Raw genomic sequence first — 27,954 nt, 5'->3', positions numbered from 1 at the left:
GAGTCGAGTGGAAAATATACTTTTTAAACTGGAAAGGAGATATATTTCTAGAGTCAAGTAAAATTCAAGTGAAGAATATATTTTTTTCAAGTCATATTAACCAAAAACTCGACTTAATCTAACCCGTTACCATCCCTAGTTAATTTCGATTAGATAATCATGTCTTACATATAAACATTTTAATTTTAGTTTAAAAGGTGCAAAATTAAAAATGAAGCGCGTAATTCAAAGTAACAAAATATGTGATAATTTGACTTGAAAAACCTGAATAACCTAAACTTAAAATAATGTCAAACCTGAAATGACCCGAAATATTAGAAAACAAAATTTATCCTTCTCAAATCCAACCTTATTTTGAGGTTGGATATTATAAACTAGCAAACCTAGTTTAGAACAGTACCTTAAGAAAAATGAAGAGTTCGGGGAATATGCCTAACTTGGAACCTGTTTTCTCTATATTGGACGGCAGGAATACTATCTCCATCTCTCGGTTTAGGGATTTTAGGTGTTCTTAGGATACTTCTAGTTGCAATCATTTTGACGGGGTCATAATAATAATCATAATAATGTAATGTATTCCTTATCTTGATTACTTTTGCGTGTGCCAACTTCTGAGTTTAGATCGTTAACGTGTTACATTTCCTGACATTAAAGAGACGGTACACAAAAAACGACGACAACCCATTTTTCGTCGATGATTAAACCAGTTAACCCATGGTTCAAAACTTGCAAACTGCAAAGAGATTCATGGGAATGGCATGGTTTCACATTCATGCATGTGGGGCGTGGGGACTATTCATGCAATCCTCACCTCTAGAAAAACAGAACACACGCGAAAGCATTGCAATTTGTATACATGCAGAGCTTATCACTGCACCAGAGAGACGCAAGAAGGTGCGCCAACCAATCCTCGTGATACCCTGCAACATATAAATATTCCTTTTTAACTGATGTTTGCCGCCATCGATACAAGATCAAAAGCTTGAAAGTGAGATTTCGAGATGGAGAGTGGGAAGCAGCAAGTGAATGGAGTTGGCTTCTTTCAGATGCCACTTCATTATCCAAGGTACACCATGAAGGATTACTCGGACATGCCAGAGTGGAAGCTTGATAGGCTCTTGGCTGAATATGGATTGTCTGCTGAGGGTGATTTGGATTACAAGAGAAGGTTTGCTATGGGTGCTTTTCTCTGGCCAGATTTCCATGGTGTAAACCAGTAGCCTCAGGCTTATGGTTATTAAGTAATCTTTGATTTTATACATTTATTAAGTGTTTTAGCATTATTTCATAATCTAGTGTTCTAAAGAAATTCTGTATTTCCCCTTCAAATTTTCGTTTTTCTTGGAAATTCATCTCAAACACTCATATTTGATGAGTATCAGGACATATAATTCGAATTCAGGACAGGACAAAGTCGGATCTAGAATAAAAAATGCAAAACTAATATTGACATGTAATATACATGCGTCGTTAGGGTTTTGTTAAAAACGCACTCCTTTGAAAAGTGTCCTAGCAACACTTCAAACATGCTTACCTATTGCGTTCATCGCCTCCGAACACACCTTTCATTGGGATTCTCTGGTTCTTCCATGGGAGCTTCTGCTGCTAGATCCATTCCATAGAGACTGCTGCCACTCCTCTTCTTGCTTGATGGCAGGCTCGAGCACTCCTCGACAAGTGCGGAGGCTTTCAACAGCTCTGAAAACAGAGACGGGCAAGATTCCTCCAAGGGCCGGAACCCTTCTGATTGCATTACCGCTGCAAAACATTGGAAGAATAGATTAGTTTATGTGTCACACCATAATACCATTGCCAAACATGTCCATATGCTAGTTTATATTATCATATAGAATTCCAACTTTTCAACAGAAATAAGCAATTTCTTGACGATAAAAAAAAAATTCAAGTGCCAAACCCTCTTCAAGGTTATTCGATTATATATCCCGTAGGCCTTAACCTTCAAGAGAGTTTGGTACTTGAAATATAAGCATCTTCCAGGAGTTGGATATCAAAAGAATTCAGAAGAGCAAACAGTAGGAACCAAGTTTACATAGCCTGGACTATGCACCGGTAGTGTCTACGAACACGCACCTCCCAAGTTTGCTGAAGTGGCAGCAAATTTCAAACATACGGCCTTAAGCTGTGCACAATGGTGCTGCTCGGCAAGTGCAAGGGTCGTTGCCACTGTGTCAGCATTAAGTTCTTCACACAATTTTGCCTCACACAACACTTTGAGCCTATCTAAATTGTACAGATCAGCAGCAGCCAAAAGATGCTGCACAATGTTAATAGGCACACATGTAGCCGCGGAGCCTGTAATCTCCAGCATATCCGGAAGCTTGTCGGTATAAATAAACAAGAGCATTGCCTGCAAGAACAAGAAATAATCAGCCAATAAATGAAAATAGCACATCTATAGAACTAAAACCTATACTTGAATAATTGCATATAGGCAAGGAAAACTTAAGAACCACAAATTAGATCATACTTCTACTACCAATTCAGTGAATCAAGAAAAATCATATATTCAGTATTACTACTGTCAAGGGTTTGCTTACGCAACATGATCTCATTATTCAAAATCCTAAACAAAGTAAAAAAGAAGCATCACCTTGAAGACAGAAGGCTTAACATCTTTCACAACTACTTTATCCATGTTATGATCCCCTACAAGCCCAAAAAACTGTGCTCTAAAAACAGGTGACCGAGCAGCAAGGATCAACTTATGTGCCTTAAATGTCTCGTCACCAACCTGAAAAATTAAATCACAACCAATCTCAGATTCTAACAAAGCCCTAAGGTTCTGACCCATGTCTGATGGCGATACACGAATAGAACACTGTTTGGGACCCTCGATGCGAGTTCTGACTACTCCAACAGTGCAGTTCATGATTATGCAATCATCCTTTATATAGTCAGAAGCTTCTAAAGTTGTTCTTCTGAAAAAACGCTTGTAACCCCTGAATGCATGGAGGAAAGAACATAAAATCAATGCCTTCTCAAAATAAGACGGGACATGGATCCCAATATTATTGGCATGTAATTTTAGCATCTCATGGGATGAATATGACAATATAAATAATAAACTTTGATGATCATGGAAACAATATGCACATATTCCGACTACCCAGCGGACATTTGTGACATAAAATTTGAAGTGAAAACGTGAAACCAAATGGAACTTACTAACATATCATTTCATCTAAAACGGCCAAGTTACACGACAGTGCCCCTAGAACCACCCCCATCTTCTTGTTTTACTATTAAATGAGATTGATATTTCTTAGACAATTAATGCAAATTTTAGTTTAATGCTTGGATCCTCAAATTAAATGTAATTAAATTCATGAAAAAAGTGACCTACAAGTCCTAAAACCAAACCCACATTTACCAATTCATCAAATAAAAGCATATAAACAGTGACATCCCACAACAAACCTCAAGCTCAACATCCCACTTTCGATCAAAATTGCTTACATATATAAATCCAATAATTATAACAGAAACAAAAACAACAATTACCTCCACAAATTATCAATTCATTCTGAAAACAAATAAACAAATAATTAAAAGAAAACATAAATTATGAACCAAAACCTAAGTTCCAAAATTCAAAACTGTTACCACATGCTTCCTCTGTACTTCAACGCATAAGGCCCACTCTCCAACGCTCGATCAAAGTGACTGTGAACCTTATGCTTCCCTTTCCCACTCTGGTCCACAAGGGTGAGCTCAAAAAGTGCACGAACATCAGTACCTTCACTAGCCAGAGCAATGAAAACCGAAACATATATCGCGGTATCCTCCGGATTCTTACCGTCGGGGTAAAAGTAAACCGCCCAATCGTAACCTCCGACGGTAAAAATATCGCTGGCTATACATTTCCCGGGACCCATCCCTTTCGCCAAGGAGTAACCCTTGATCGTGAACTGGTGTGATCCGTTTACTGTCTCGCTCACTGATTTCGATTCTGAGTCCTCGGAATCATCCATGTTGCTCTTCTTTCTTTTCCTCGTTGAGTCCTCAAAACCCTAATTCTATAATTTCATTTACTGGGTAAAATTCGGAGAAATTATGAGAGTAAAATGCGAAATGGAAGAGGATAAGTCAATTTTCTGTTGTGTAATGGTAGCCGTGTCGGTGGCGGTGGCAATGGCAATGGCGGTGGCAATAGCGGTGGGCGGCGGAATGACCGACGGGAGAATGTGAAATAGTTTCTAGGAGATTTTTTTTCTCTTCGGTGGAGTTTTCGGATTGTATCAGGCAAAAAGTATATAAGTTGTCGTTCTATGGATAAACTACAGTATCGGTCACATTTTATTATTGCATTCCTATTGTAGTCTCTTAACTTTCAATTGTTATATTTTTATCGTTTATGTCACCTATTAATTTCACTCCTAAATTTTAAATAAAATAGTAATATATTATTTTTAGAATATTTTAATTACAATTTTATAATATTATTATAAATATATTAATTTTCTGTTAAAATTAAAATAAAATTTCAATGCGATATGATATAATAATGGTTTATTCTCTAAAATTTATATATTCTATCTGTTTGGTCTCAATTTGATAATAATAATAATAATAATAATAGTGTTAATCATTATTATTTAAATTTTTTTATCAATTTAATATTTTTGTGACATAATTAAATCAAACGAGTCAACCAAATCAAAGCAATAGTTGAATAGTTGTATTCTACCATAAACAATAATAAATTACCGATAAAACTTTTCATAAATGAATATTAGTCAATTATATGATTAAGCAAGTTCAACTTACAATTTTATAAAGTACCCGCGTGGCAAAATATGCGACTCGAAGATAATATTGATCGACGATGAGTACAACCTACGCTTGATTGTTTGAAAGAATAAACATACTATGCAAGAAGGTATCTTATAAGTGTACACGGAAAATTAGATTTCATAAAAAAATTGTCAACTCCTCTGCTTAATATCTCTAACGAAATAATAAAAATAATACCTCCGTTTATAATATTTAACATTATATAATTAGCTTAAAAAATGTAACGTAAGATATTGAGATCAATGAGCAATCCTAAGCAATAAGAAATTACTATAATATCGATATGAGAAGAATAAACATCGAATTGATAGATTTTTTAAATATGAAGAGTTGAATTATTGAATTATTTTGAATTAAAACTAAATTGATATAATATATAACTTTTAAGAACAAAAATTGTTATCATATCATAACACTTTCGTTTCAATTTTAACAATGAAATAATCTATTTGTAACAGTAAAATTGTTTAGATAATGTTGCAGAAAAAAATATTTCCTTGTACAAGGGATGAAACAATTATTTTCTCATCTAAAGTCATTGGTACAATATAACATGAAAGATGCCTGGATTACCTGACGTTATCTTGAAAACGTCTAGATTACTCAACGTTTTTGGAAAGACACAATTCGAATTGCAACGTTGTTAGCTTGCAGGACATGCTTGCATTTTGGAGAAGTCACCAAATAATCATGCATCTTCTTAAAATTGTTGGTTGGTCCAAATGTCTTCAATAAGGTAATGTAGTAATGATTTTATATGAGAAAATATTTTTTTCAACACCTTATATGAGATATTTTTAAAAAAATATTATTTAAGTAATTTTACTATTTTTAACAATATTTCAATTGAATAAATTGTAACTTAGAAAGATTACATGTTTGTATCCTAAAAATAATAAATAATTAAATGAAATACCTTATTTCACTTTATCTCAAAATTTTCCTTCATTGTTATTTTTGTTTTGTTATATTTTTAATTATTTGTATCCAATTTATTAATGAACTAATTTAAACTTATCATATAAATAATCTTTCTAACTTAATTTACTACATTTTCAGTTTCAAAATATAATTATTGATCATTATTTTAAAAATAAGAATCTCGTATGGCTAGACTAACCAATAGTTACATCCTTTTGTTATATCTTATTAATTAATAACCAAACATAACAATGATCTAATTATAATTACAATCCTACCTTGAAATTTAAAATTTAATTATCCGTTAATAACGTTATTAGCAAGTTTAAATTGATAATTAAATAAGTATTTTCATTAAAGTTATAATGTGAATTTAAGAAAAGTAGCTTCACTCTCTACTTTAACAATAGAAATTAGTTAAGTTATCAATTTAGATCAACCAATAATATTATAAAGTTAGATGAACCAAATCATTGTTAAATTAATTTAAGTAGATTAAATATTATATTTAACGTAATATAGGGACTAATTCCATGATTAAGCAAAAAGACAAATTTATTCACGGCCAGGTGAGGTTAGCATCTAGCAAAATAAACATCACTTAATAGTTCCGAAAATTCGTTACTTCACAGATTACGAGCTCTTTTTTCCACCCAACGAAAATTACGAAAATGCCACTGCAGTACAACTATTTTATATAATTCCTCTAAATTCGAAAACGACAATCCAGAATTCCAGATCTCCGCTACCGCCACCGCCGTCGGTTTTGTTTTTCAAACAATGAAACTTCTCGGCAATGTCGAGTTCCCCAAGAGCCAAACGGTGATCAAATTCGCGGCTTTCGTTTTCATCTTCGTCTCATTCTTTTGCTTAGGCAAACACTGGTCCGACGGTTCCCGTCAGCTAGTCTTCTTCTCCCGCCAATTGCCTTCCTTGACGACGTCGTTTGTACCTTCCGTTGTTATTTCTCCCAATTTCAATAAAGAATTCAATATTTCTGCTCTCATTAATGCCACAGAACCGGAACCAGCTGATCCAGTTATAAGTAATGTGCAGCAATCTGTGTCGGAGTCGAAGGCAGCTTCACCTCCACCTCCTCCTCCTCCGCCTGAGATAAAGAGTTACGGGATCGTTGATGAGAATGGTACGATGTCGGATGAGTTTGAGATCGGGGAGTTCGATCCGGATTTGGTGGAGGATTGGGGAAACGGAACGGAGATGGAGACGGAAACCAATAAGGAATATGCTAGGTCTACATTTCGAGTTAAGAAGTTTGGGCTTTGTGACCAGACTATGAGAGAGTATGTACCTTGTTTGGATAATGTGGAAGCGATCAAGAGGCTTAAATCGACGAAGAACGGGGAGAGATTTGAACGGCAATGTCCGGAAAAAGGGAAAGGATTGAATTGCTTGGTTCCGCCTCCCAAAGGATATCGACCACCGATCCCGTGGCCTAAAAGCCGTGATGAGGTAAATTATTTTGATTAATTTCTGAATATATTTTGTTGAATGAAATGCATGCTTTATGTATTCCTGTTTCTAATATATTTAATTACTTCGTCTAAACTCTGTCAATACTCAAGTTCTGCATGCAGTTTATGGAGCTGAGTTAGAGACAGGAGTTCATAATCACTTAATTAAAAACAACATACTATGAGTTTATTTGTTAGTTTTTTGGGGTTTTGGGTGTTTAGGGAGCACTAACCAAGTGATATATTTGTTAAATTACTTATTATCTATTTAAGTTTTTGTTAAATTATTACATGCGTTGGAGTTCTAAAAACGGATTTGGTATCTTTAGATTTTCACGGAAAATAAATCCTAGGGAGAATCGAGATATGCATCTTTGATAATTTAGACTAAAACAAAGAATGATAAGAACCTATGGTTTTATCAAAAGGAAATTGGGAAAATTAACAAGAGAAATTAAAATTTGATCACTTCGAGGATCAAGCTCCAAACAGTTGCCAAAAGTCTTTTTGTTATATTTTATTGATTGATAAAAATAGCCACAGGCCATTACATTTTTACAAGGTTTATAATCCTTGGTGACCAAGAATTAGGGTTCTTGAACAAGGAAATAGAGAATATTTGTGGAAATTAAATATTCTAATATACAATTATATAAAAAAGAGATAAAATTTTGGGTTTGTTTTGAAGTTGCTCTTGTTACTGTATGATTTGTTAACTTTCACTTATTTCAGCAATTATCCTAAAAATCTTTCTCTTACTTGTATGTAGCATATGCAGTTTTCTAATAGGTTACACTTCTTCAATGGATGATAGGTATGGTTCAGTAATGTCCCACATTCGCGTCTGGTAGATGACAAGGGTGGTCAGAATTGGATTTCCAGAAAAGGGAAGGATAAGTTCAAGTTTCCTGGAGGTGGCACACAATTCATACATGGGGCGGACCAGTACCTGGATCAAATGTCTAAGGTTATGAAAAATTTTAAAGTCTTATATGTATGCATGAAAAACTCCAAGCAATTTTATATATGGATTTTATTTCTGACAATCAGGTTCTAATCCGTATATCCAGATGGTTCCTGAGATTACATTTGGTCATCATATTCGTGTTGCTCTGGACGTTGGATGTGGTGTGGCAAGTTTTGGTGCATATTTGCTGTCACGGAATGTTATAACCATGTCAATAGCTCCTAAAGATGTCCATGAAAACCAGATTCAATTTGCACTTGAACGTGGAGTGCCTGCAATGGTAGCTGCATTTGCAACTCGTCGTTTATTGTACCCAAGTCAAGCCTTTGATTTGATACATTGCTCAAGATGTTGTATCAACTGGACTCGTGATGGTATACTTTTTGTTCAAGTCTTATCTAGTCATTTTTTGGTTGCAAAGCATAGTAAGGAAAATATTTTATCTGATGAAGTTTTATTGTATTATTTCAAATATCATATCTTCACTAACTTCAGGATTTGACTACCCTATATACTCATTCTATATTGTATCTGTTGCTCTTCTCCAGTAAGGAAATTTTTCAATAATTCCAGTTTCCTTTATATTTGCCAATGAACTTTTTTTTTCATCTTCTACCTTTTCTTTTTAAACAAAAACTTGTTTATATTTAATAAACATTATTGCTCCATTAGATGTTTATAGAATATGACTTTGATGTTTCTTTTAATCAACTTCTGGGACATCTTTTGATTTATCCTTCTGTGGTTTGTAATGAAGAAGGAATTTTGCTCCTTGAGGTGAATAGAATGCTCAGAGCTGGTGGATATTTTTCTTGGGCAGCGCAGCCTGTTTACAAGCATGAACAAGCCCTTGAAGAACAATGGGAAGGTAGAAATGTTGGACCTAGAGTTCATGTTAAGCATGCGCAGAAATGTGATAACTACAATACTCATTGTGCATTTGCAATTTCAACTTCAAATTATACTGACATTTTCTTTTTATCCTGGTTTACCATTTATGCTATTTGGCTTGTGCTCATTTGGTGAAATATGTTGTGTGGCAGTTTGTAAGAAATTATGTATTAGGTTTGCCATGCATGATTATTTTTTAATCTTCTTTGTTTCCAGAGATGCTTAACCTTACAACTCGCCTCTGCTGGAATCTAGTAAAGAAAGAAGGGTACATTGCAATATGGCAGAAACCTTTTAATAACAGCTGTTATTTCAACCGTGAGGCTGGGACTATTCCTCCTCTGTGTGATCCAAATGATGACCCGGATAATGTTTGGTATGTTCAGTCTCTTCTTTTTATTTGGAAAACAATTGATAATGTGACAATATCATCAAACTTGAATGGCTGATTTTTAGTTATACGTGCCCTTCCCTGCATATGCGGATGATTTGAGTATCAGCAATCATATAATTGAATGCTTGAAGCCTTATATACTTGTTCTATGCATATTGCTGTGCACTAGCTGGTGTATATTGCTTTTAGTGTATATACCTTGAAGAAATTTGTGAATATAATTGCTTTTCTGAAACTCTGTTGGAGTTTTGCCTATGGTCTTTTTGACCATTGAAAGTTTAATTGACCAACTGCCGTACGAAACTGACAACTGGCATGATTTCACTTCTCTGTGCTGATTTTGTTTTTGATGGTTCTATCAATTGAACAATGTTTTTTTCACTTGCATGTTATTTTAACTTCGTCAGTCTCTGAAGATTAATTTCTACACCTATTTTGAAATCTGGAATTGCTCATTCTTGTCCTTATTGTTAGTGCTTCTTGGTAGTTGGTTATCATTAGGTCTTCCATGCTTAAGGGTGCCAATTTAAACTTGTTTGTTTCTTAATGTGAGTAGTTTCAAGTTAGTCACAGGGTATTTGCATAATCTGTCAGGTATGTTGATCTAAAGGCATGCATTAGTCGACTTCCTGAGAATGGATATGGTGCAAATGTTGCTCCGTGGCCTGCTCGTTTGCAAACTCCACCTGACAGGCTGCAGAGCATACATATTGATTCCTACATAGCTAGAAAAGAACTCTTCAAGGCAGAATCAAAATACTGGAATGAAATAGTGGCAAGTTATGTCCGTTCTCTACATTGGAAGAAGTTTAAACTAAGGAATGTTATGGACATGAAAGCTAGCTTTGGAGGGTATTCTATTAAACCTCGTCTTGCACGGTACAATTAAGATACTTGTTGCAGTATTTCTAAACCTATATTTTATGTATTTTGTGCAGATTTGCTGCAGCATTGATCGACAATCAACTTGATGCTTGGGTTCTCAATGTGGTCCCTGTTAGTGGGCCCAACACCTTGCCTGTTATATATGATCGTGGATTAATAGGGGTCATGCATGACTGGTACTTTTTCTTAACCATAACTCCAATCAGGAAACTCTCCATAGTTGATCAGATTGAATTGGATAGGATTAGTAATGCCCGCACTTTCATCGATATCTTTAATCAGTAGTTACTTGTGGCCAAAAACTCATTACTTTGGATGTCAGAAAAGTTATCCCTTCCCTTGCTTTTTTCTTATTTTTGGATTATTGTTTTAACTTTTTCCTTGTTTCAAAAAGTTGTCCATTTAATATACATGGGCATATACGTATGTGTTTGTGTATTGTTAGGCCAATGAAGCCGATTTAATCTAAAAGTTTAAAGTATGCTATGTGTGTTATCACTGCTTTATCAGGGTTATAAGTTAAATTGTGTGTAATTTTACAGGTGTGAGCCATTTGATACATACCCGAGGACCTATGACTTTTTGCATGCAGCTGGCCTCTTTTCAATTGAGAGGAAAAGGTACACCTTATGACCTTTATAACTTACAATTGAAAATTGTTAATTTTATAGTATGGGTTAGCATGTCTGGACTCTGGATAGTCTGTCGCTATGTGTATGATTTGGAAGTCTTATTGACGAGAAGTGTTAGTATATCAGATTTGTTGATAATTTGATTATTCTCCACTTGTATATCAGATGTAATATGTCTACCATCATGCTTGAAATGGACCGGATATTGCGACCTGGCGGACGAGTATACATCCGCGATTCTCTTGATGTTATGGATGAACTTCAAGATATTGCAAAAGCCATGGGTTGGCATCCGGCTCTACGTGATACATCCGAGGGTCCTCATGCAAGTTACAGGGTCTTGGCATGTGACAAACGCCTACTCCGCAGTTGAACCAATGGAACTAAACACTCGAAGTCGCACTCCCCCTGTGGTGTTAACTAATGGAACTTGAAGATGTAGTTAGACATGCTAAATACAAATCCCGCCAAGGGTTGTTCCCAAATAAAAAAGAACAGCTCCTTGATTATTGAAGTTTTAACAATATACAGTCATCGGACCGGGGAGGACATCAGAAACTTCTGAGGTCCCTAGGGATAATTTGATATCTTCAGCTGAAATGGAGCCTGGTATGTTTTTACATATCCTTTTGTATTTTATTTCTAACATACATTACCTGCAAGTTTTGTTTTAATTGTTTTCTGAGGGAAGTGGTAGGGTCATTTTTCATTTAGAATTTCATTTCATTGGATAATATGGCAAAATAAAATATTTATTGTTAAGTTAAATTCATATTGATTTCCTCTGTTTCTTCTTATATAGTGATTTTTTTATACTTTCTATTAGTTAATCTGTAATAAAGCTTAGATATGCTTCTTGATGGGGATGAAAATAGACCTATGGGTCGAGCTTGAAGGTTGGTCTGATTAGGGATGGACATGGGATCCAGATCTAATAGGTTTTGACTCGACTTGACCCTATAGGTCGAGTTTTTTATTTTGAAAATTCAGGTTAGGGCCAAGTTCGGAGTTAAAATTATAATACTCCGATCAAATTAAGGTAGGCTTAAAACTCAACCGAACCTGACCGACTCCTAATGATCTTTGAGTAATTTTTCATACAATTTATATATTTGCTTAGAAGGTGTAAACCGAACTTTGACTTAGTCTAGGACTCTAGGTGCAAGTCTCATGACTCATATGTAGGTACTATAGTTGAGTTTTCTGTTAAGATTTTATTCTGGTTTAATTCTTATATTTTGTTTAAGTTTATTTTAATCTAAATTCAAAAGTATTTTAATTAGGATAATTATTTGTATTTTGTGTTAGTATTGCTTGTGGTTTGTACTTGTATTTGTAAATATATATTTGTAAATATATATTTTTTCATTTCTAATCATTTATTCACGAAGATCATTTTGAGTTGATCAAAAGGGTTACTATTCATGTAAAGTCGATGATTTTTTTCTCAAGCATATTTATTTGAATGTCGTTTAAGATATTTAAACGATTATAACAGGAGCATGTTCAACTTGCAGTCTTTACCTTTCGGTATTTACTGGAATGATGGTTTAATTTGAGAATACAATTTTGAGGCGTTTCGAAATTTAGACACTAATTTAGAATTTGATCATTATTTTTGAAATGTCTGGTGAAATTAACCTTTAAAATTTCAAAATCTTTCTTAGTTATAGATAATTTATAAACACCTACTGATACAGCTGCTATAACTTAGGACTTTAAGGGTGAATAAAATCCCATTAACCACGTAGGGTTCATAAAACTAAATAATTGAATGTTAGTAGGTCTGAGAGTGTTAGGATTAGGGATGACAAATAGACAACAGGATAGAACGGCTTAAAATTTAAAAGGTTCCACATGACCTTGATCTAATCTTAATTTTGACATAATATAATTAGACTCGATCCTAAATATTATGAAAGTATGACATAAGAATCTTACAACGACGATAGTATAAGTGGAAATACAATTGATTACTTGGCAAGAACAAAATGACAGTAAATATGATATCGTTGAAGGAATTTGATACTGTTGGGATTTGGATTAAATTTGGTAAATATATTCCCACAATAATTCATATGAATCATCATTATATATATACAAGAATCACTTTTTTTCTACAACTTGCATAGACATTCGGTCAAATAGTCGAGATTTTCTCTACATCTTGTTTTCCTTTCTGTGATTATGGATTTGAAACAAAAGCTGTCCACTTACTTTATTATAACTTAATTATATTTGGTACGTCTCGAAAAAAATAATTAAAGCAAGAGATAGTTATTCTATATATTATTAATGAATTTGATGTTATTATAGGTTGTTCATAAAATTAAAAAAATATCACGGTTAATGTGCCAATAATAAAAAAATAAATAAATGCTAAAATTGTTAAAACATGAATATATTTTCATTTTTAAGTGGAATTAGAGATTATAGCTGAAGATAAAACCCCACATTATAATTTCCATTTGTAGTAGTTAAATATAACCTACAGACATAATTGGACATTAAACCTTTCTAGTATTCGTTATATGCATTCTTAACAAAATTCTTTTCATTTTTTTTTTATTTCGGTCTTCACTAAATAAGAAATGAGCGCTTCACTAGCGACTCCACTGGGCTACTTGATAGATAAAATTCATATAAAAGCTTGAAGAACTAAGATGTGGAAAACTATAATAAACTATTTAATGAAAATAATTAAGCTTTCATTTGGTCAAACATGGTGGACTCCTTATTCATTTAATTACATTTAACACTAATCAGAGATAAAAATATTATTAATCATTTATAATTTTACAATTTCAATCAAGATGGGAAGATAAATAAAGAAAAAAAAGTTTTTCATTCAAATCATTTAATAACTTTATATAAGCTAAAAGTATCGGTCTCCAAAATTCTATTTATTTATTTATTTACTTTTTAATCAAAGCCGTTGATGTTTCTTCAAATCAACCACCACAACACTAACGTTATCGGTGCTATATCTAACCAAGGCCAATTTGGTTAACAAAATGGAAGCATCCCAACACGCCTTGTCGTAACTCTCGGATCCGCCACCACCACCCCGAATGGCCGCCTCATTTCCGTGTGACATCAGTGGTGATGCTGGCTTTTGAGCGCGTAAACACATACGCGCCACCCTGCAAGCTGTATCGTTTGTCACCACGTCCCATAACCCATCGCTCCCCAATATTAAACATTCATCTTCGCTAGTTCTCTCCGTTATTGTCACCTCAGGCTCCGGTATAACGAACGGCTTTAAATAATTATCACCTAATAATTAAAAATTCATAAATTAGATTAAAGAACTAAAAATAAAAGGGAATAATTTATTTATATATTTTTTTATTTTTTTAAAACTTACCAATCGCTCTAGACATGGCTAAAACACCAAGAACTCGAGGGCCATCCCAGTAAATTACTCGGCCGCCCGCTTCTTCAATTCGGAGCAGTTCATCGGGTCGATCCGGCTGTGATCATCAATAAAATTAATATACAAATAAGAGCGATAGAATATCGAAAAAATCTGATGAGCGATTTTATTTTAATTCGATTTTTATTAAAATACTATTTCAAATACTAAATTAATAAAAAATAATTTAATACCTTGTGATCGTCGGAGAGGGGAAGAGCTACGCCGTTCCGACACGAGACAGCGCGGGAATCACCGCAGTTGGCGACGACGATCTTATCCGGCATCACAATAGCAACCACGGCGGTGGATCCGACGGCGTCGCACTGTGGAGTTTGGAGTTCGCATCGGCAATTTGAATTCTCTTTTACTTCAACCGCCGATTCTTGAACTTCCTTATCCATCCTCTCAAAGCTTCGTTCCATCGTTAGCTTCCAGTCCACCGTCTTTCCGCCGCGACAGGCTTCAATTTCTTCTTTAACTATCTCATGAAACCGATCTCTACACTTCACCGCAACCTTGAAAATACAACGGACCTTTATAAGCAAAACTAAATTCAGAATTTACGTAATATTTTCAATTCAAATGGAGATTAGATTTGTTTTCGTACATGAGAGCAGCCATGGCCGTCAAACACGCCGAAAAAGTGAATATCGGACGAAATTTCAGCTTCAAAGCTTAGTTTACAAAACGACGGATGAATCGAAACGGCGTCTTCCATATCGCGTCGCCTTCCGCAAACGGAAGTCAAACCGTACTTCGGCTGTTCCGTTTCAGTCTCCAACTCCACTGTTCCGTTAGAATTAAAACCGTCATTAATTTCGCGATATTCGTTAAGGTGTATAGATTCCGAGTTCTCAATCGCGTTATCAAAGTCTCGAGAAACTTGGAGTACGAGATCCAAATCCAGTTTCTGACATTTTCTACCGTTTTCCAACGGCGGTAAAACGGAGGCGTCGGTGACTAACTTACACGGCCGCAGATCCATTCTCCGGCGACGGGAAGATCTCGCGGTTTGTTCAACCGCAGCTGCTGATTCAATCTCCGCAATAACTCCACAGCAAACTCCAGCCATTTAGAATACTAAATAAAATTTCAAAACAAAAAAAAAATCGAATATAGCTTATAGTTAAGAACAAACTTCGTTTCAAAATCAAAGAGAGATCATTTGCTCTTTTAATTTCTCATTAGAGATTTGAATCGTAAATGAAAGTAAAATGGTAGAGAAGGGAGCTTTTGTAGTGATAGAGAAGAGAGAGATCTAATCTCCACCTGGGGGCCACAATCAAAGTACGGGCAGGCTACCCGTCACCGTCCGGGCAAGATGGACCCGACACGTGCAGTTGGTATGACGTCGATTTAGTGAATCGTGGACCGTCGGTATGATCAGCTCTGTTGAAATAGTGACACGTAGAAATGTATTTTAATTTTTAAAGGAGACGTGGGAAATGTGAACCAATTAAAGGGAGACACGAGTAGTTGAAACGACCTTACTTTTCTGACACCGCTCTTTGTTTCTCTGTTCATCGCTGTTTTATATTTTTCAATTTTATTTATTTTTTATCGAAGAAAATTATTAAGAATAAGCTTTTGTTAATATATCACCACGTGGCGAGATCGTGAAATACGAGATTCCTTTGCTCGACTTGCCGCCACACGCCTTCTTTTGAGAGTGATGTTTAGTCACGTTCTAGATTTTAACCTTCTTTTTATATGTTTGATTTTATTCCATTAATTTAATTAATTATTACATCGATTTTTGATTAATCAACTCATCTAATTTTGATAATTATTTTGGATACACTACTCGAATTTGATAATTATAACATTTGAAGTCATTAAGGTGTTGTTGGTCAAATACCAATTGTGTTATGTGAATGGCTCCTATAAGATGTATGTACAATACAATCATTCACAATGAATTGGGAAGATGTTAATGTTATTGCGGCGAAGATTTTGAATTCAATGTATAAACAATTATCAATAAGAAACGTGTTTTTATTTATCGCTTCTTTGATTTTGATCAGTTTTGAAATAACGTTACGATAAAATAGATAGTTGTCAAATTTACTTCGTTAAGAAACTATTTTATAATTTTTAAGAAAATCGTGAATTTTTATTTAAATACAAAAATACGATTATTATGGAATGATTAGAATGTTTTGATCCCAACTATTTCTTGCATTTGTATGAACATATTGTTAGACACTCGCATATTTTTCTTAAGTAATATTTCATAAAGTGGTTTTAATAACCGTATTCGTTAATGTGTTATGGAAGAAGCTTCCTTTTGACTAGTGTTACCTGAACACAGACGGTGCCATTGATGCGGCAACTGATCGTGATTCCATTAGAGGTGTTATTCGTACAAATGATGGCTCTTGGATCATTGAGTTCAACAAATGCAACGACATTTCCTCTATTCTTCAAGTTGAATTGTGGGGTATTTTTTCACGGTCTACAAATTGCTTGGTCTCTTGACTTTGAATTCTTGCAGTCCAAACAGACAACAAAGAAGCAGCACAACTGGTGCAATGTACCAACGCTGACACCAGCAAAATTCCACTTGTTCGTGATATTGCAAAGTTTCAGAAACAAAGCTGGTTCACTGAGGTGATTTGGGTTTACATGTGAAGGTAACATGGTTGCAGATGAGCTAGCAGAAATGATGCCTCCAGATTTGTTCTCGATGGCTTTATACGATCGTGCTCCTCGTCAAATTCAATTACTTGTCGATCGAGACGTCAAGGGTCCTCCGTATCTTGAAAAATCTCATGTTTAACCCATAGTTTATTTTCACTTTCAATTAAATAATAATAAAATTGTTGTATCTCTTTCAATTTTTTTCTGTAAAATGTATCTCTATTATTAATCATTCGTATTATAGTCTCCATAGTCTAAACTTCTAGAATTCTATGTATTTCAAAATGTTACAGTCTATTAATTTAACCGATGTCAGTTTTATCATTAACTAAATCTTTATATAAATATTATGTCTATTCATTTTGTCAATCTACAAATTATCATCATCACTTTAGATTTGACACTAATTAAAAGAATATTTACAACTCAATAAGTCTTTAAGAGCTCAAATTTCGACATTTATAGATTGAACAAACTGAATTAAAAGAATCACTCCTATAATAAATTTCTACAAATTTAATCTAAAATAATCAATAAATAAATCACACCAATGGTTAACAAAAAATATTCTCTCTTTTCTCTACTAACGTTGTTGAGACCATATTTTGTCAATGGAAGGAGCGTGAGCATACGCACCCAGGGGGCTGCGAGTAGAGGGAAAACAAATCTAAAACTAGAGGGCATTTAATAAAATTTCTGCGACGTAACAGATGGAAGAATTGTGGGACCACATGTTAAGGGTTCCCACCCGATTGACGCCTAGCAGAATATCTGAACCCTTGATCTTAACCCCAAATATTCGACACGTGTCTTTTGCTGACCTGTATCCGATGGTGCGCCACCCCCTCTTGGCCTCTCCCTCGCGCACTGCTTTGTGAGGAATTATATAATCTGCCGTCCTTCTTTGTAATTTGAACACGTAGCTTTATTTCCCACTACTCCCCCACACTTTTATAAATTTCACAATCAATCCCTTTTCTCATTTAAATTCGTTTATAGATATTTTATTAATTTTCTATTAACTAGAAAATCCACGTAGATGAGGGGAAATAATAAATAACTAGTTGCTAAAGCATTTACTATTAGAAAGGACATTTGATCTGAATTCAATTGATTATAGTCAGAATTAATAAGATATTTTTTTAAAAATCAGGTCTAGATTTGAGTTCAGTTTTAATGTTAAAAATATCTGAAAATAATAGTATATTTATATTTATACATATAGAGATAACTATTATAATATCATTTTCTATCTATATATTTTTAATTAAATTTATATTTCACTTAATAGAAATGATAATTTTTTATATATTTTATGTCGGATTAGGTTAGGTATAATTTTTTCCTTAAAAATTTATTCATATTTTGATTCGGATGAAAATTTTTAAACCCAAATCAGATCGAGTGATATGGGAAAGGTTTTATACTCAGATAGAGTAAAAATGAGCTAAAAATCTGATTCGACTCATGACCATCATTGTTTACGATATGAATGAAACTAAATTTTTTATATGCAAAACTAAATCAATTAATTTTATATAAACAATATTTATATATTGTTTGATATTTTTAAATAATATTTTTTATATAAATTTAAAATAACTAAAATTCATTTTACATATTTGGCAAAATTTTATATATTGCTAAAAAATGACCTAATCATGTGAAGAAAAAAATACAACTGTAGGGCTAAGGTTGAATGTATTATCTTAGAAATATTTAATATGTCTATGAAAGTGCAAACCAAACAATCTTTGATGATAAATGAGTTGTTATTTTTTTGTATCTCAAGTTGAAGTATCGTGAATATAAAGAGTGTGAACGTTTAATATCAAATGATTGAATGTTTAATAAAGAGTAATGGAGCTTTTAATAGGGATTTCAATGAGGAAGTAACCAGTCAAATGTTACCACGTAGAAGGTTAGGGTTTAATTTGAAGAATTTTATAATTTGCCCTTATTTGATAGTTTGAACACGCGTCTTAATTTCAACTACTTACCCTAAATGTTTCAAAATTTCACGTTTACTACTGATTTTTTGGAAAAAACAATAATTAAACATCTGAATTTTATACACCCAATTAAGCCCATAAATTCATAAAATTAACCAATATGATATTTTGATCTATAAAATCATCGCTAATTGTTATAACATTGATACAACAATTTATGAAATTAATGTGATACTTTACGATATTAATATGATTGTCACATGTGAATAATATAACATATGAGCTTAATTATTTTTCTTTTAAAAATTTGAGGGTTTAATTATTTTTTATAATTTTTGAGAATTTATTCTGATTTAAAAAATTTAAAAATAAAAAACATCACTGACATAAAAATTAAAATATGCATATATATTGAGCACTAATAATGGTAAAAATTCTTAGATAATATTATGGAAAAAATTAATTTATTTGATGTGTTGAGGGAACTATTTTTTGACACAAGGTGTTTGACTGTTTGTTACAGTACTGCTAGGAAGACACAAACTACCATATGCTTTTAGGAAGACGTTTAGAAGACATAGTGTATTCCCCATATTGTATACAGTCGTAGTATCAAATCTAACAGAGTAACAAAACAGAAGATGACATGTCTTTAAGGCGCCTTCCTAAAGATGCACAAATCCATACGTCTTTTTATAAGCACTATAGTAAATACTAAATATATTATCTCAAGAAATAATTCTCCTAATATCCTAAATGAGCTATTTTTTTTAATGTATGATTTAAGCGTCTTTGCCCACCAATAGAAGATTAAATAATTTTTTTTAATATACTTTAAAATTTTAATTTAACATGTAACGTAATACATTTATAAACTTTGGTTGTGTAATTTTTATATGAATTTAATCATAATTTGCTATTTACAAATCATTTATATTGTTATCAAATATCAAAATTAAATTAAACTAAAAAAATTATCATATAATAAAATTTATAATATTTGATATAAATTAATCTATCAATATATTTAATATAAATAATTTTTAAAAAATAATCATCATATTTTTATTTTCATTAATTTTTTTGTTAGAAAAAGACAAAAAGCCTCAACGTACACGTGTAGGGCTAAGGTTAAATATATGATTTAAAGTAATGTTTTAATATGCTACGGAATACGTGGAAATAGACTTAATAGAGTCGTAAGAAAAGAATAAAGTTAGGGGTCAATGGGTAGGTTAATAGCCAATGATATAGCGACACGTATTAGGTTAGGGTTGGCAGGTATGAGTTGCCAATGCATTATATTATTTTCAGTAGCGGACGTAACCCTTCTTTTGAAAGCTCCAAGTCTGACCAAATCGTTGAGTAAGTCAGTCTCCAAGGGTGGACTCCAGTTAGTTAAATTTTAGGGTAAACTACACGTTTAGTATCTAAATTATTACTATTATTTTATTTTGGTACTCAAACGTTATTTTTTTTCAAAATTCATAGCTAACGTTCAGTTTAAGTTTCATTTTGATATCCCTCCGTTAAAAACTTAAAAATGATGCTATCGTGTCACTGTAAGGTGATGTCATGTCATTATTAAAAAAAATAAAAATACTACTTTAGCAGTTCTGTTAATTTTTTAACAACGGAATGTCAAATTGAAACATAAACTAAATGTTAGGTATGATTTGTAAAAGAATTAAGTTTAAGTATCAAAATGAAATAAAAGTAATAATTTAGATATTAAACATGCAATTTACCTTAGCTTTTAATGTTTGGAGAGAGTATTTAAATTATATTGGAGTAAGAATTCAAAATTTAAATGTGATTAATAAATTTAAATCCAATTCAACTTAATTAATGTTATATTTGATATTAGTACACATTGTTTATTTCTTAGAGTGGTTACGTATTTGTTTAAAATATTTCTTAGTCTTTAATAAGACGCATACCCTACAGATATAACTACTCGAACCGGATCTTCTAAAAAATAATATTTTATTTTACTAATAAAGTCATTCAATAAATTATAATATAAACATATTTAATTACATAAACAAAGATAAAAAAATATAACCTCGTGATCCATTTCTTTTAAACTTAGGTTGCCTCTTGGGCTTGGGCCAGCTAACTTGGAGATGAGGCAAAACTAGATTTTTAGACTTGGGCCAGTTTCTCAAGGCATACAGTTCAGTTTCTAAAAAAGGAAACCCTTTTCAGCGTCTCCTTTCTCGGCTTATACAAGGAATCCGCCATTAATGAATATTCGGAAAGAAACTTAGAACCAGACAGATCATTCTCCCCTTGAGCATCTCTGCTTCCACTGCCATCACCTTAAACCCTACTCTATGTAAGAAAATCCCCAGACATTAATTCAAAAAAACATGTAAGAAAACCCATCAAAACAGCAAGATTTGTTTTTGGGGTGGTGACAAATTCGCTGCAACATGCAATATCGCAATGCGACAGTCTTTTATTCATTTATTATTGGTCGCTGTTGTTTCTTAGAAACCTCAATTATTAATTAAGTCTGAAGAAACCCTACTATATGTTTCATCTGTTTTTCCGTATGAAGTCAAACTAATCAGAGAGTTCCCCCCGTGTATCCCGGAGGATGTATCAGTATCACGAGGATAACTTAGCTTACTAATGGTTATAAACACCCTATCTTTCTAGATTAGGGCAGGTTTATCAAAATTTCTCATTGTTTTAGTCACATCCTTCCCTCAATATCTTTATTAGTGTGGGCGTTAATGACAACATCCTAAACACATGGATCAAACTACAAAAACGAATTTTGTTGCTGCATCAACTACTTGGTTATGGTTTATTAAGAAAAAGAGTATCATTTCTAAATTTAATGATGTTTTTTTAATATGTCGTATCTATGTTGTACGTACGATAAGTATACATATATTTACAATTCAATCTATATGTTCTAACGAAAGTGTTTGATTAGGAAATGCAGACAATGGGAAACGACTGGTATTTAGAGGTACATAGGAAGGGCAATTTATGTTGATACTTCGTATAGAAGAGAATATAGTCTATGTTACTCTAACTTGGATACATGAGTATATCCGATTGGAGATATATATCATATTGGACATGAATATTAGAAATATAAAGCGTCGGAGCAATACAGTATAATCAATAGCCATTCTTTCATGTTGAGAACCCTACACCCACTTTCTTTTCTCGTGTTTCTGCGTGCATGGGTGCATATATTTGTTGTGCAGAAATGGAACTTCATCGATGCGAGGCGATGTCGACTTCTGCATATTATGTTGAAAGTATTAAAATGATTTTCAAAGTTTGGTAAATGTTTCTTTGAAAATGGTTTTCAAAGTTTGGTAAATGTTTCTTTGAAAATGGTTTTTAAAGTTTGGTAAATGTTTCTTTGAAAAATAGTTTTTCAAAGTTTGGTAGATGTTTGTTGAAAAATAATAATGGGATAATCACAATTAATCCCTAGGTTTTAGGGTATTTACAAGATTAAGTCCTTAAGTTTCAACTATAAATACCCTAGCTCATTTAGCTTCAAAACAATCCCAAAAATCATTTCTTTCTCCTAATACTAGAGAATTTTCTTGTGAGTAGTGAGTGTTTTGTAAACACCTATAAATTTTCTCTATTAGTAAAAGATCTGCACCAGTCCGGAGACGTAAGCACAATTGGCTGAACTCCGTTATCAATTTCGGGTATTATTTTTCCGCTTTTATTTTGCATTCTCACTAATCTGGTTATAGGGAAATTACTTGTACTTGGTTTATTTCCCAACAACTGGTATCAGAGCTTTTGGGTTGTGAATTTTGTCAATTGTTTGCGAGGTTACTATTCGGGTTACTATTTACGTAAATAGTGAATTTTGTGAATAGTGAAATTCGGTCCGCGATACGAGTTTGTCGACGGAGGTGTTCTAATACACGGCGGTTCGCAAAAATTGTCAGAAACGATCCAAACGAAGCCAGATTCGAGTGGGAGCGATGGCTGTAGACGAAGGGAAGGTGAAAATTGAAAAGTTCGATGGTGCGGACTTTGGATTTTGGAAGATGCAAATTGAAGATTTTCTATACCAGAAAAATCTATATCAACCCCTCTCAGGAAAACAACCAGAGGGCATGAAGAATGAAGACTGAGCTCTTCTCGACAGACAAGCCCTCGGAGTTATCCGACTGACGTTATCCCGCAATGTTGCTTTCAACATAGCAAAGGAAAAGACCACGGCGGGTCTTATGACGACTCTCTCCAGTATGTATGAGAAGATATCAGCCTCAAACAAAGTTCATTTGATGAGGCGATTATTCAATTTGCGGATGACGGAAGGGGCATCGGTGGCACAACACCTAAATGAACTCAACACAATCACAACCCAGTTGAGTTCAGTGGAAATTGAATTTGATGATGAAGTTCGAGCTTTAATTCTCTTATCATCTTTACCAGACTGTTGGAATGCTACTGTTACAGCAGTCAGCAGTTCGTCGGGAAACAACAAATTAAAATTCGACGATGTTCGGGATCTGGTACTGAGCAAAGAAATTCGACGGAGAGAATCGGGTGAAGCATCAACCTCCTCAGCCTTGCACACGGAGTCCAGAGGGAAAACTTCAGAAAGAAATTCAAATCGTGGCAGATCGAAATCCAGAAGGAGAAAATCAAGAACAGAAAATAAAAATTTTACCTGTTATAATTGCGGCAAGAAGGGCTGCTTCAAAAGAGATTGCCGAGCACCGAAGAAAAATATCGGCGCACAGGAATCTGCGAACATGACGGAGGAGACAGGTGATGCCATGATTTTAAGTGTTAACAGTCCGATTGAATCATGGATTTTGGTTTCAGGGGCATCTTTCCACTCCACGCCATGCCAAGAAATCATGGAGAACTATGTCAGTGGTGATTTTGGGAAGGTTCATCTTGCTGATGATGAAACCTTGAAGATCGTCGGAAAAGAAGACATCCGACTAAAGCTGCCAAACCATACCACCTGGAAGCTGATAGGAGTGAGACATATTCCTGGTCTCAAAAGAAATTTGATTTCTGTAGGACAGCTTGATGGAGAAGGATACAGTATAACCTTTTCAGGTTGTGAATGGAAGATTACCAAAGGAGCACTCGTCATTGCTCGTGGTAAGAAGACTGGTACTCTCTATGTAACCTCAAATTTAGAGAATATCATTGCATTAGCATATGCTGATGGAAAATCAAACCTATGGCACCAAAGGCTTGGCCATATGAGCGAGAAAGGGCTGAAGACACTTTTGTCAAAGGGGAAGCTGCCGGATCTAAAGAATATAGATGTCGGACTATGCGAGGATTGCATCTTTGGCAAACAAAAGAAAGTCAGCTTTGCAAAGATTGGTAAGACACCCAAGGCTGAAAAGTTAGAGTTAGTTCATACTGATGTATGGGGACCATCTCCAGTTCCATCTCTTGCAGGCTCATTATATTATGTCACCTTCATCGATGATTCTACAAGGAAGGTGTGGGTTTATTTTCTGAAGAAAAAAATCAGAAGTCTTTGATACCTTCAGAAAATGGAAGGCCATGGTGGAAAATGAGAATGGTATGAAAGTCAAGCAGTTGAGGTCTGACAATGGAGGAGAGTATAGAAATAGGAGATTCAGAGATTTTTGCGCAAACAATGGGATCAAGATGGAGACAACAGTTCCCATGACACCGCAGCAGAATGGCGTAGCAGAGCGCATGAACAGAACTCTGATTGAACGTGCCAGAAGCATGAGGATACATGCTGGATTGCCCAAATTTCTATGGGTTGAAGCTATTAACACTGCAGCTTACCTGATCAACCGTGGGCCGTCAGTTCCTTTGGATGGCAGAATACCAGAGGAAGTTTGGAGCAAGAAAGAAATAAACCTTTCACACTTAAGAGTGTTTGGTTGTATTTCTTATGTACACATAGATTCTACTGAAAGAAGTAAACTTGATGCTAAGTCAAACAAATGTGCCTTTGTTGGTTACGGCGGTGATGAGTTCGGTTGCCGGTTTTGGGACTATGAAAATCGGAAGATCATTAGAAGCAGAGATGTCATTTTCAATGAGAATGTGATGTACAAAGACAGGTCAACTGTAGAATCAAGCAGCTCCAATACCAAAGCTGAAACAAATGAATTTGCTGAGTTTGAGGAGATTTCTGGAAATGATGTTCAGATCAGTCCTGAAGCAGTTCAAGAAGAACCAGGCACACCGGAACTAAGACGCTCATCCAGAATTCCTAAACCAACCCAACGGTATTCTCCTTCTTTGCACTACTTGTTACTGACTGACAATGGTGAACTAGAGTGCTATGATGAAGCGATGCAAGTGGAGGATTCAGTCAAGTGGGAGTCTTCCATGAAAGATGAAATGGACTCGCTTTTGTCAAATCAGACGTGGGAATTAGCTGAATTACCACCAGGCAAGAAAACGCTTCACAACAAGTGGATTTACAGGATCAAATAAGAGCACGATGGGAGCAAATGCTACAAAGCGAGATTGGTTGTCAAAGGTTTTTAGCAAAAAGAAGGTATTGACTACAATGAAATTTTCTCTCCAGTCGTGAAACTGTCTACAATCAGACTGGTGTTGAAAATTGTAGCTGCAGAGAATTTACATCTTGAGCAGTTAGATATAAAGACAGCTTTCCTTCATGGTGATTTGGAGGAAGAAATCTATATGAGGCAGCCAGAAGGCTTCATAGAGGCAGACAAGAAAAACCTGGTATGCAGGTTGAAGAAGAGCTTGTATGGTTTAAAACAAGCTCCTAGACAGTGGTACAAGAAGTTCAATAGTTTCATGAGTAGCATTGGTTTTACTAGATGCCAAGCAGATCATTGTTGCTACATCAAGAGGTTCGACTATAGCTTCATTATTTTATTGTTGTACGTTGATGACATGCTCGTTGCAGGCTTATACATGCAAGAGATTATAAACTTGAAGCAAAAATTGTCAAAGCAGTTTACTATGAAGGATCTGGGCGCTGTAAAGCAGATTCTTGGGATGAGGATCAAGAGAGACACAAATTCAGGGACTTTGATATTATCACAGGCTGAGTACATCAACAAAGTACTCTCCAGGTTCAACATGCAAGATGCTAAACCAGTAAGTACACCTTTAGGTGTTCATTTTAGACTCTCCAAAGAACAGTCACCAAAGACGGAGGAAGAACGTGCACACATGGTGAATGTGTCGTACGCCTCAGCAATTGGAAGTCTGATGTATGCCATGGTTTGTACCAGACCAGATATTGCTCAAGCAGTGGGAGCTGTTAGCAGGTACATGAATAATCCGGGCAAGGTACACTGGGAAGCAGTCAAATGGATCCTCAGATATCTGCGGGGTACCACAAACAAAGCACTTTGTTTCAAAGGTGGAGATGCGATACTGACATGCTATGTAGATGCTGACTTAGCCGGAAATGTTGACATCAGAAAGAGCACTACAAGGTATGTCTATACTCTAGGAGGAACCACAGTGAGTTGGGTTTCTCAACTACAGAAGATAGTTGCTCTCTCCACAACTGAAGCAGAATATGTCGCTGTTACGGAAGCTAGCAAGGAGATGGCTTGGCTCCAAAGTTTCTTGGAAGAGTCAGGCAAGAAACAAGAAAACAATGTCTTGTATTGCGACAGTCAAAGTGCTATACATCTAGCAAAGAATCCGTCTTTTCATTCCAGGACAAAGCACATACAATTGCGATATCATTTTATCCGGTCTCTTCTGGAAGATGAGATTTTGAAACTTGAAAAGATCAGTGGAGCTCAAAATCCGGCAGATATGTTGACAAAGACGGTGACTACAGACAAACTGAAGTTGTGTTCAACTTCAGTTGGCATGCTAGAGTAACAAGACTAGAAAAGCTGTTGCATTGATCGAGGTGTGAAGACAGATTAAAATCAGTCTTCAAGTGGGAGATTGTTGAAAGTATTAAAATGGTTTTCAAGTTTGGTAACTAACTTTGAAAAAATGGTTTTCAAAGTTTGGTAAATGTTTCTTTGAAAATGGTTTTCAAAGTTTGGTAAATGTTTCTTTGAAAAATAGTTTTTCAAAGTTTGGTAGATGTTTGTTGAAAAATGATAATGGGATAATCACAATTAATCCCTAGGTTTTAGGGTATTTACAAGATTAAGTCCTTAAGTTTCAACTATAAATACCCTAGCTCATTTAGCTTCAAAACAATCCCAAAAATCATTTCTTTCTCTCAATACTAGAGAGTTTTCTTGTGAGTAGTGAGTGTTTTGTAAACACCTGTAAATTTTCTCTCTTAGTAAAAGATCTGCAGCAGTCCGGAGACATAAGCACAATTGGCTGCACTCCATTATCAATTTCGAGTACTATTTTTCCGCTTTTATTTTGCATTCTCACTAATCTAGTTATAGAGAAATTACTTGTACTTGGTTTATTTCCCAACATATTATACGCATTCGAGTTGAAACGTGAGTACCAAGTTACACATACCAGCACCAGTTATATTTGATCCTTTAGTGCTGGTATGTGCAAACGTGAGTATCAAATTTTAAAGATCTTTCTAATACAAAGAAATAAAACAATGTGTTGTTTCTATTGGTATAATTATTATAATGGACAATATTCCTGAGTTTAACACAGTTTTTAAAAAGAAATATATGCATAATACATGTCAAAGATATATGTTAATTTGATTAGAAATTGAACGACAATAAATAATGTGTAAAGATCTTATCACTCTACAATAAGGAAAGAACCCGAGTAACCACAACACACTGACGTCGGTGATCCACACTACATTTACTTTACTAAGTAAATGCTTATTGAACTTGACAGTTGGGCAAGTTTCGGTTTATTTATTCATTTGAAAATGCTTATTGGTGTTAATTGTCTATTGCTGATTTTTGTTTTACTTTTTATATTACATCTTTATTTTTTGTTTATTTTAATTTTTAATTATTTTGTATGTATATATTTTTTAATTTTTTTCCGGTTTTCTTTATTGGTCTCTTGATT

The 27,954-nt window shown here is 34.3% G+C and overlaps 3 protein-coding genes across 4 annotated transcripts; 1 reads left to right on the top strand and 2 right to left on the bottom strand.

Annotated features, from left to right (window-relative positions):
* Positions 1-1,316: 1,316 nt before the first annotated feature.
* LOC120213320 (BTB/POZ and MATH domain-containing protein 3-like) lies at positions 1,317-4,185 on the bottom strand. The gene is made up of 5 exons (XM_039211500.1): positions 3,625-4,185; positions 2,612-2,960; positions 2,092-2,368; positions 1,539-1,758; positions 1,317-1,504 (listed from the first exon to the last, which is right to left on the bottom strand). The coding sequence occupies exons 1-4, from the start codon at positions 3,990-3,992 to the stop codon at positions 1,544-1,546; spliced, it is 1,209 nt and encodes a 402-aa protein (XP_039067431.1). The 5' UTR covers positions 3,993-4,185; the 3' UTR covers positions 1,317-1,504; positions 1,539-1,543.
* A 2,213-nt stretch (positions 4,186-6,398) lies between these two features.
* On the top strand, positions 6,399-11,749 carry LOC120213317 (probable methyltransferase PMT11). Its single transcript, XM_039211497.1, has 9 exons — positions 6,399-7,206; positions 8,023-8,175; positions 8,279-8,549; positions 8,933-9,043; positions 9,283-9,442; positions 10,055-10,312; positions 10,399-10,521; positions 10,888-10,965; positions 11,143-11,749. Exons 1-9 carry the CDS (start codon positions 6,517-6,519, stop codon positions 11,348-11,350), a joined length of 2,052 nt encoding a protein of 683 aa, XP_039067428.1. The 5' UTR covers positions 6,399-6,516; the 3' UTR covers positions 11,351-11,749.
* A 2,099-nt stretch (positions 11,750-13,848) lies between these two features.
* On the bottom strand, positions 13,849-15,598 carry LOC120213318 (protein phosphatase 2C 37-like). 2 transcript variants are annotated; one of them, XM_039211499.1, is made up of 5 exons: positions 15,003-15,598; positions 14,587-14,910; positions 14,345-14,450; positions 14,075-14,253; positions 13,849-14,041 (listed from the first exon to the last, which is right to left on the bottom strand). In XM_039211499.1, exons 1-5 carry the CDS (start codon positions 15,465-15,467, stop codon positions 13,904-13,906), a joined length of 1,212 nt encoding a protein of 403 aa, XP_039067430.1. In that variant the 5' UTR covers positions 15,468-15,598; the 3' UTR covers positions 13,849-13,903. The 2 variants fall into 2 exon arrangements, with proteins under 2 accessions (XP_039067430.1, XP_039067429.1); XM_039211498.1 differs by having other exon boundaries at positions 13,849-14,253.
* Positions 15,599-27,954: the final 12,356 nt, after the last annotated feature.

The sequence above is a fragment of the Hibiscus syriacus genome, unplaced genomic scaffold (genome assembly GCF_006381635.1).
Source record: "Hibiscus syriacus cultivar Baekdansim isolate YM2019G1 unplaced genomic scaffold, ASM638163v2 tig00110020_pilon, whole genome shotgun sequence".
Classification (NCBI taxonomy): domain Eukaryota; kingdom Viridiplantae; phylum Streptophyta; class Magnoliopsida; order Malvales; family Malvaceae; genus Hibiscus; species Hibiscus syriacus.
This window is presented reverse-complemented; position numbering and strand designations above follow the sequence as displayed.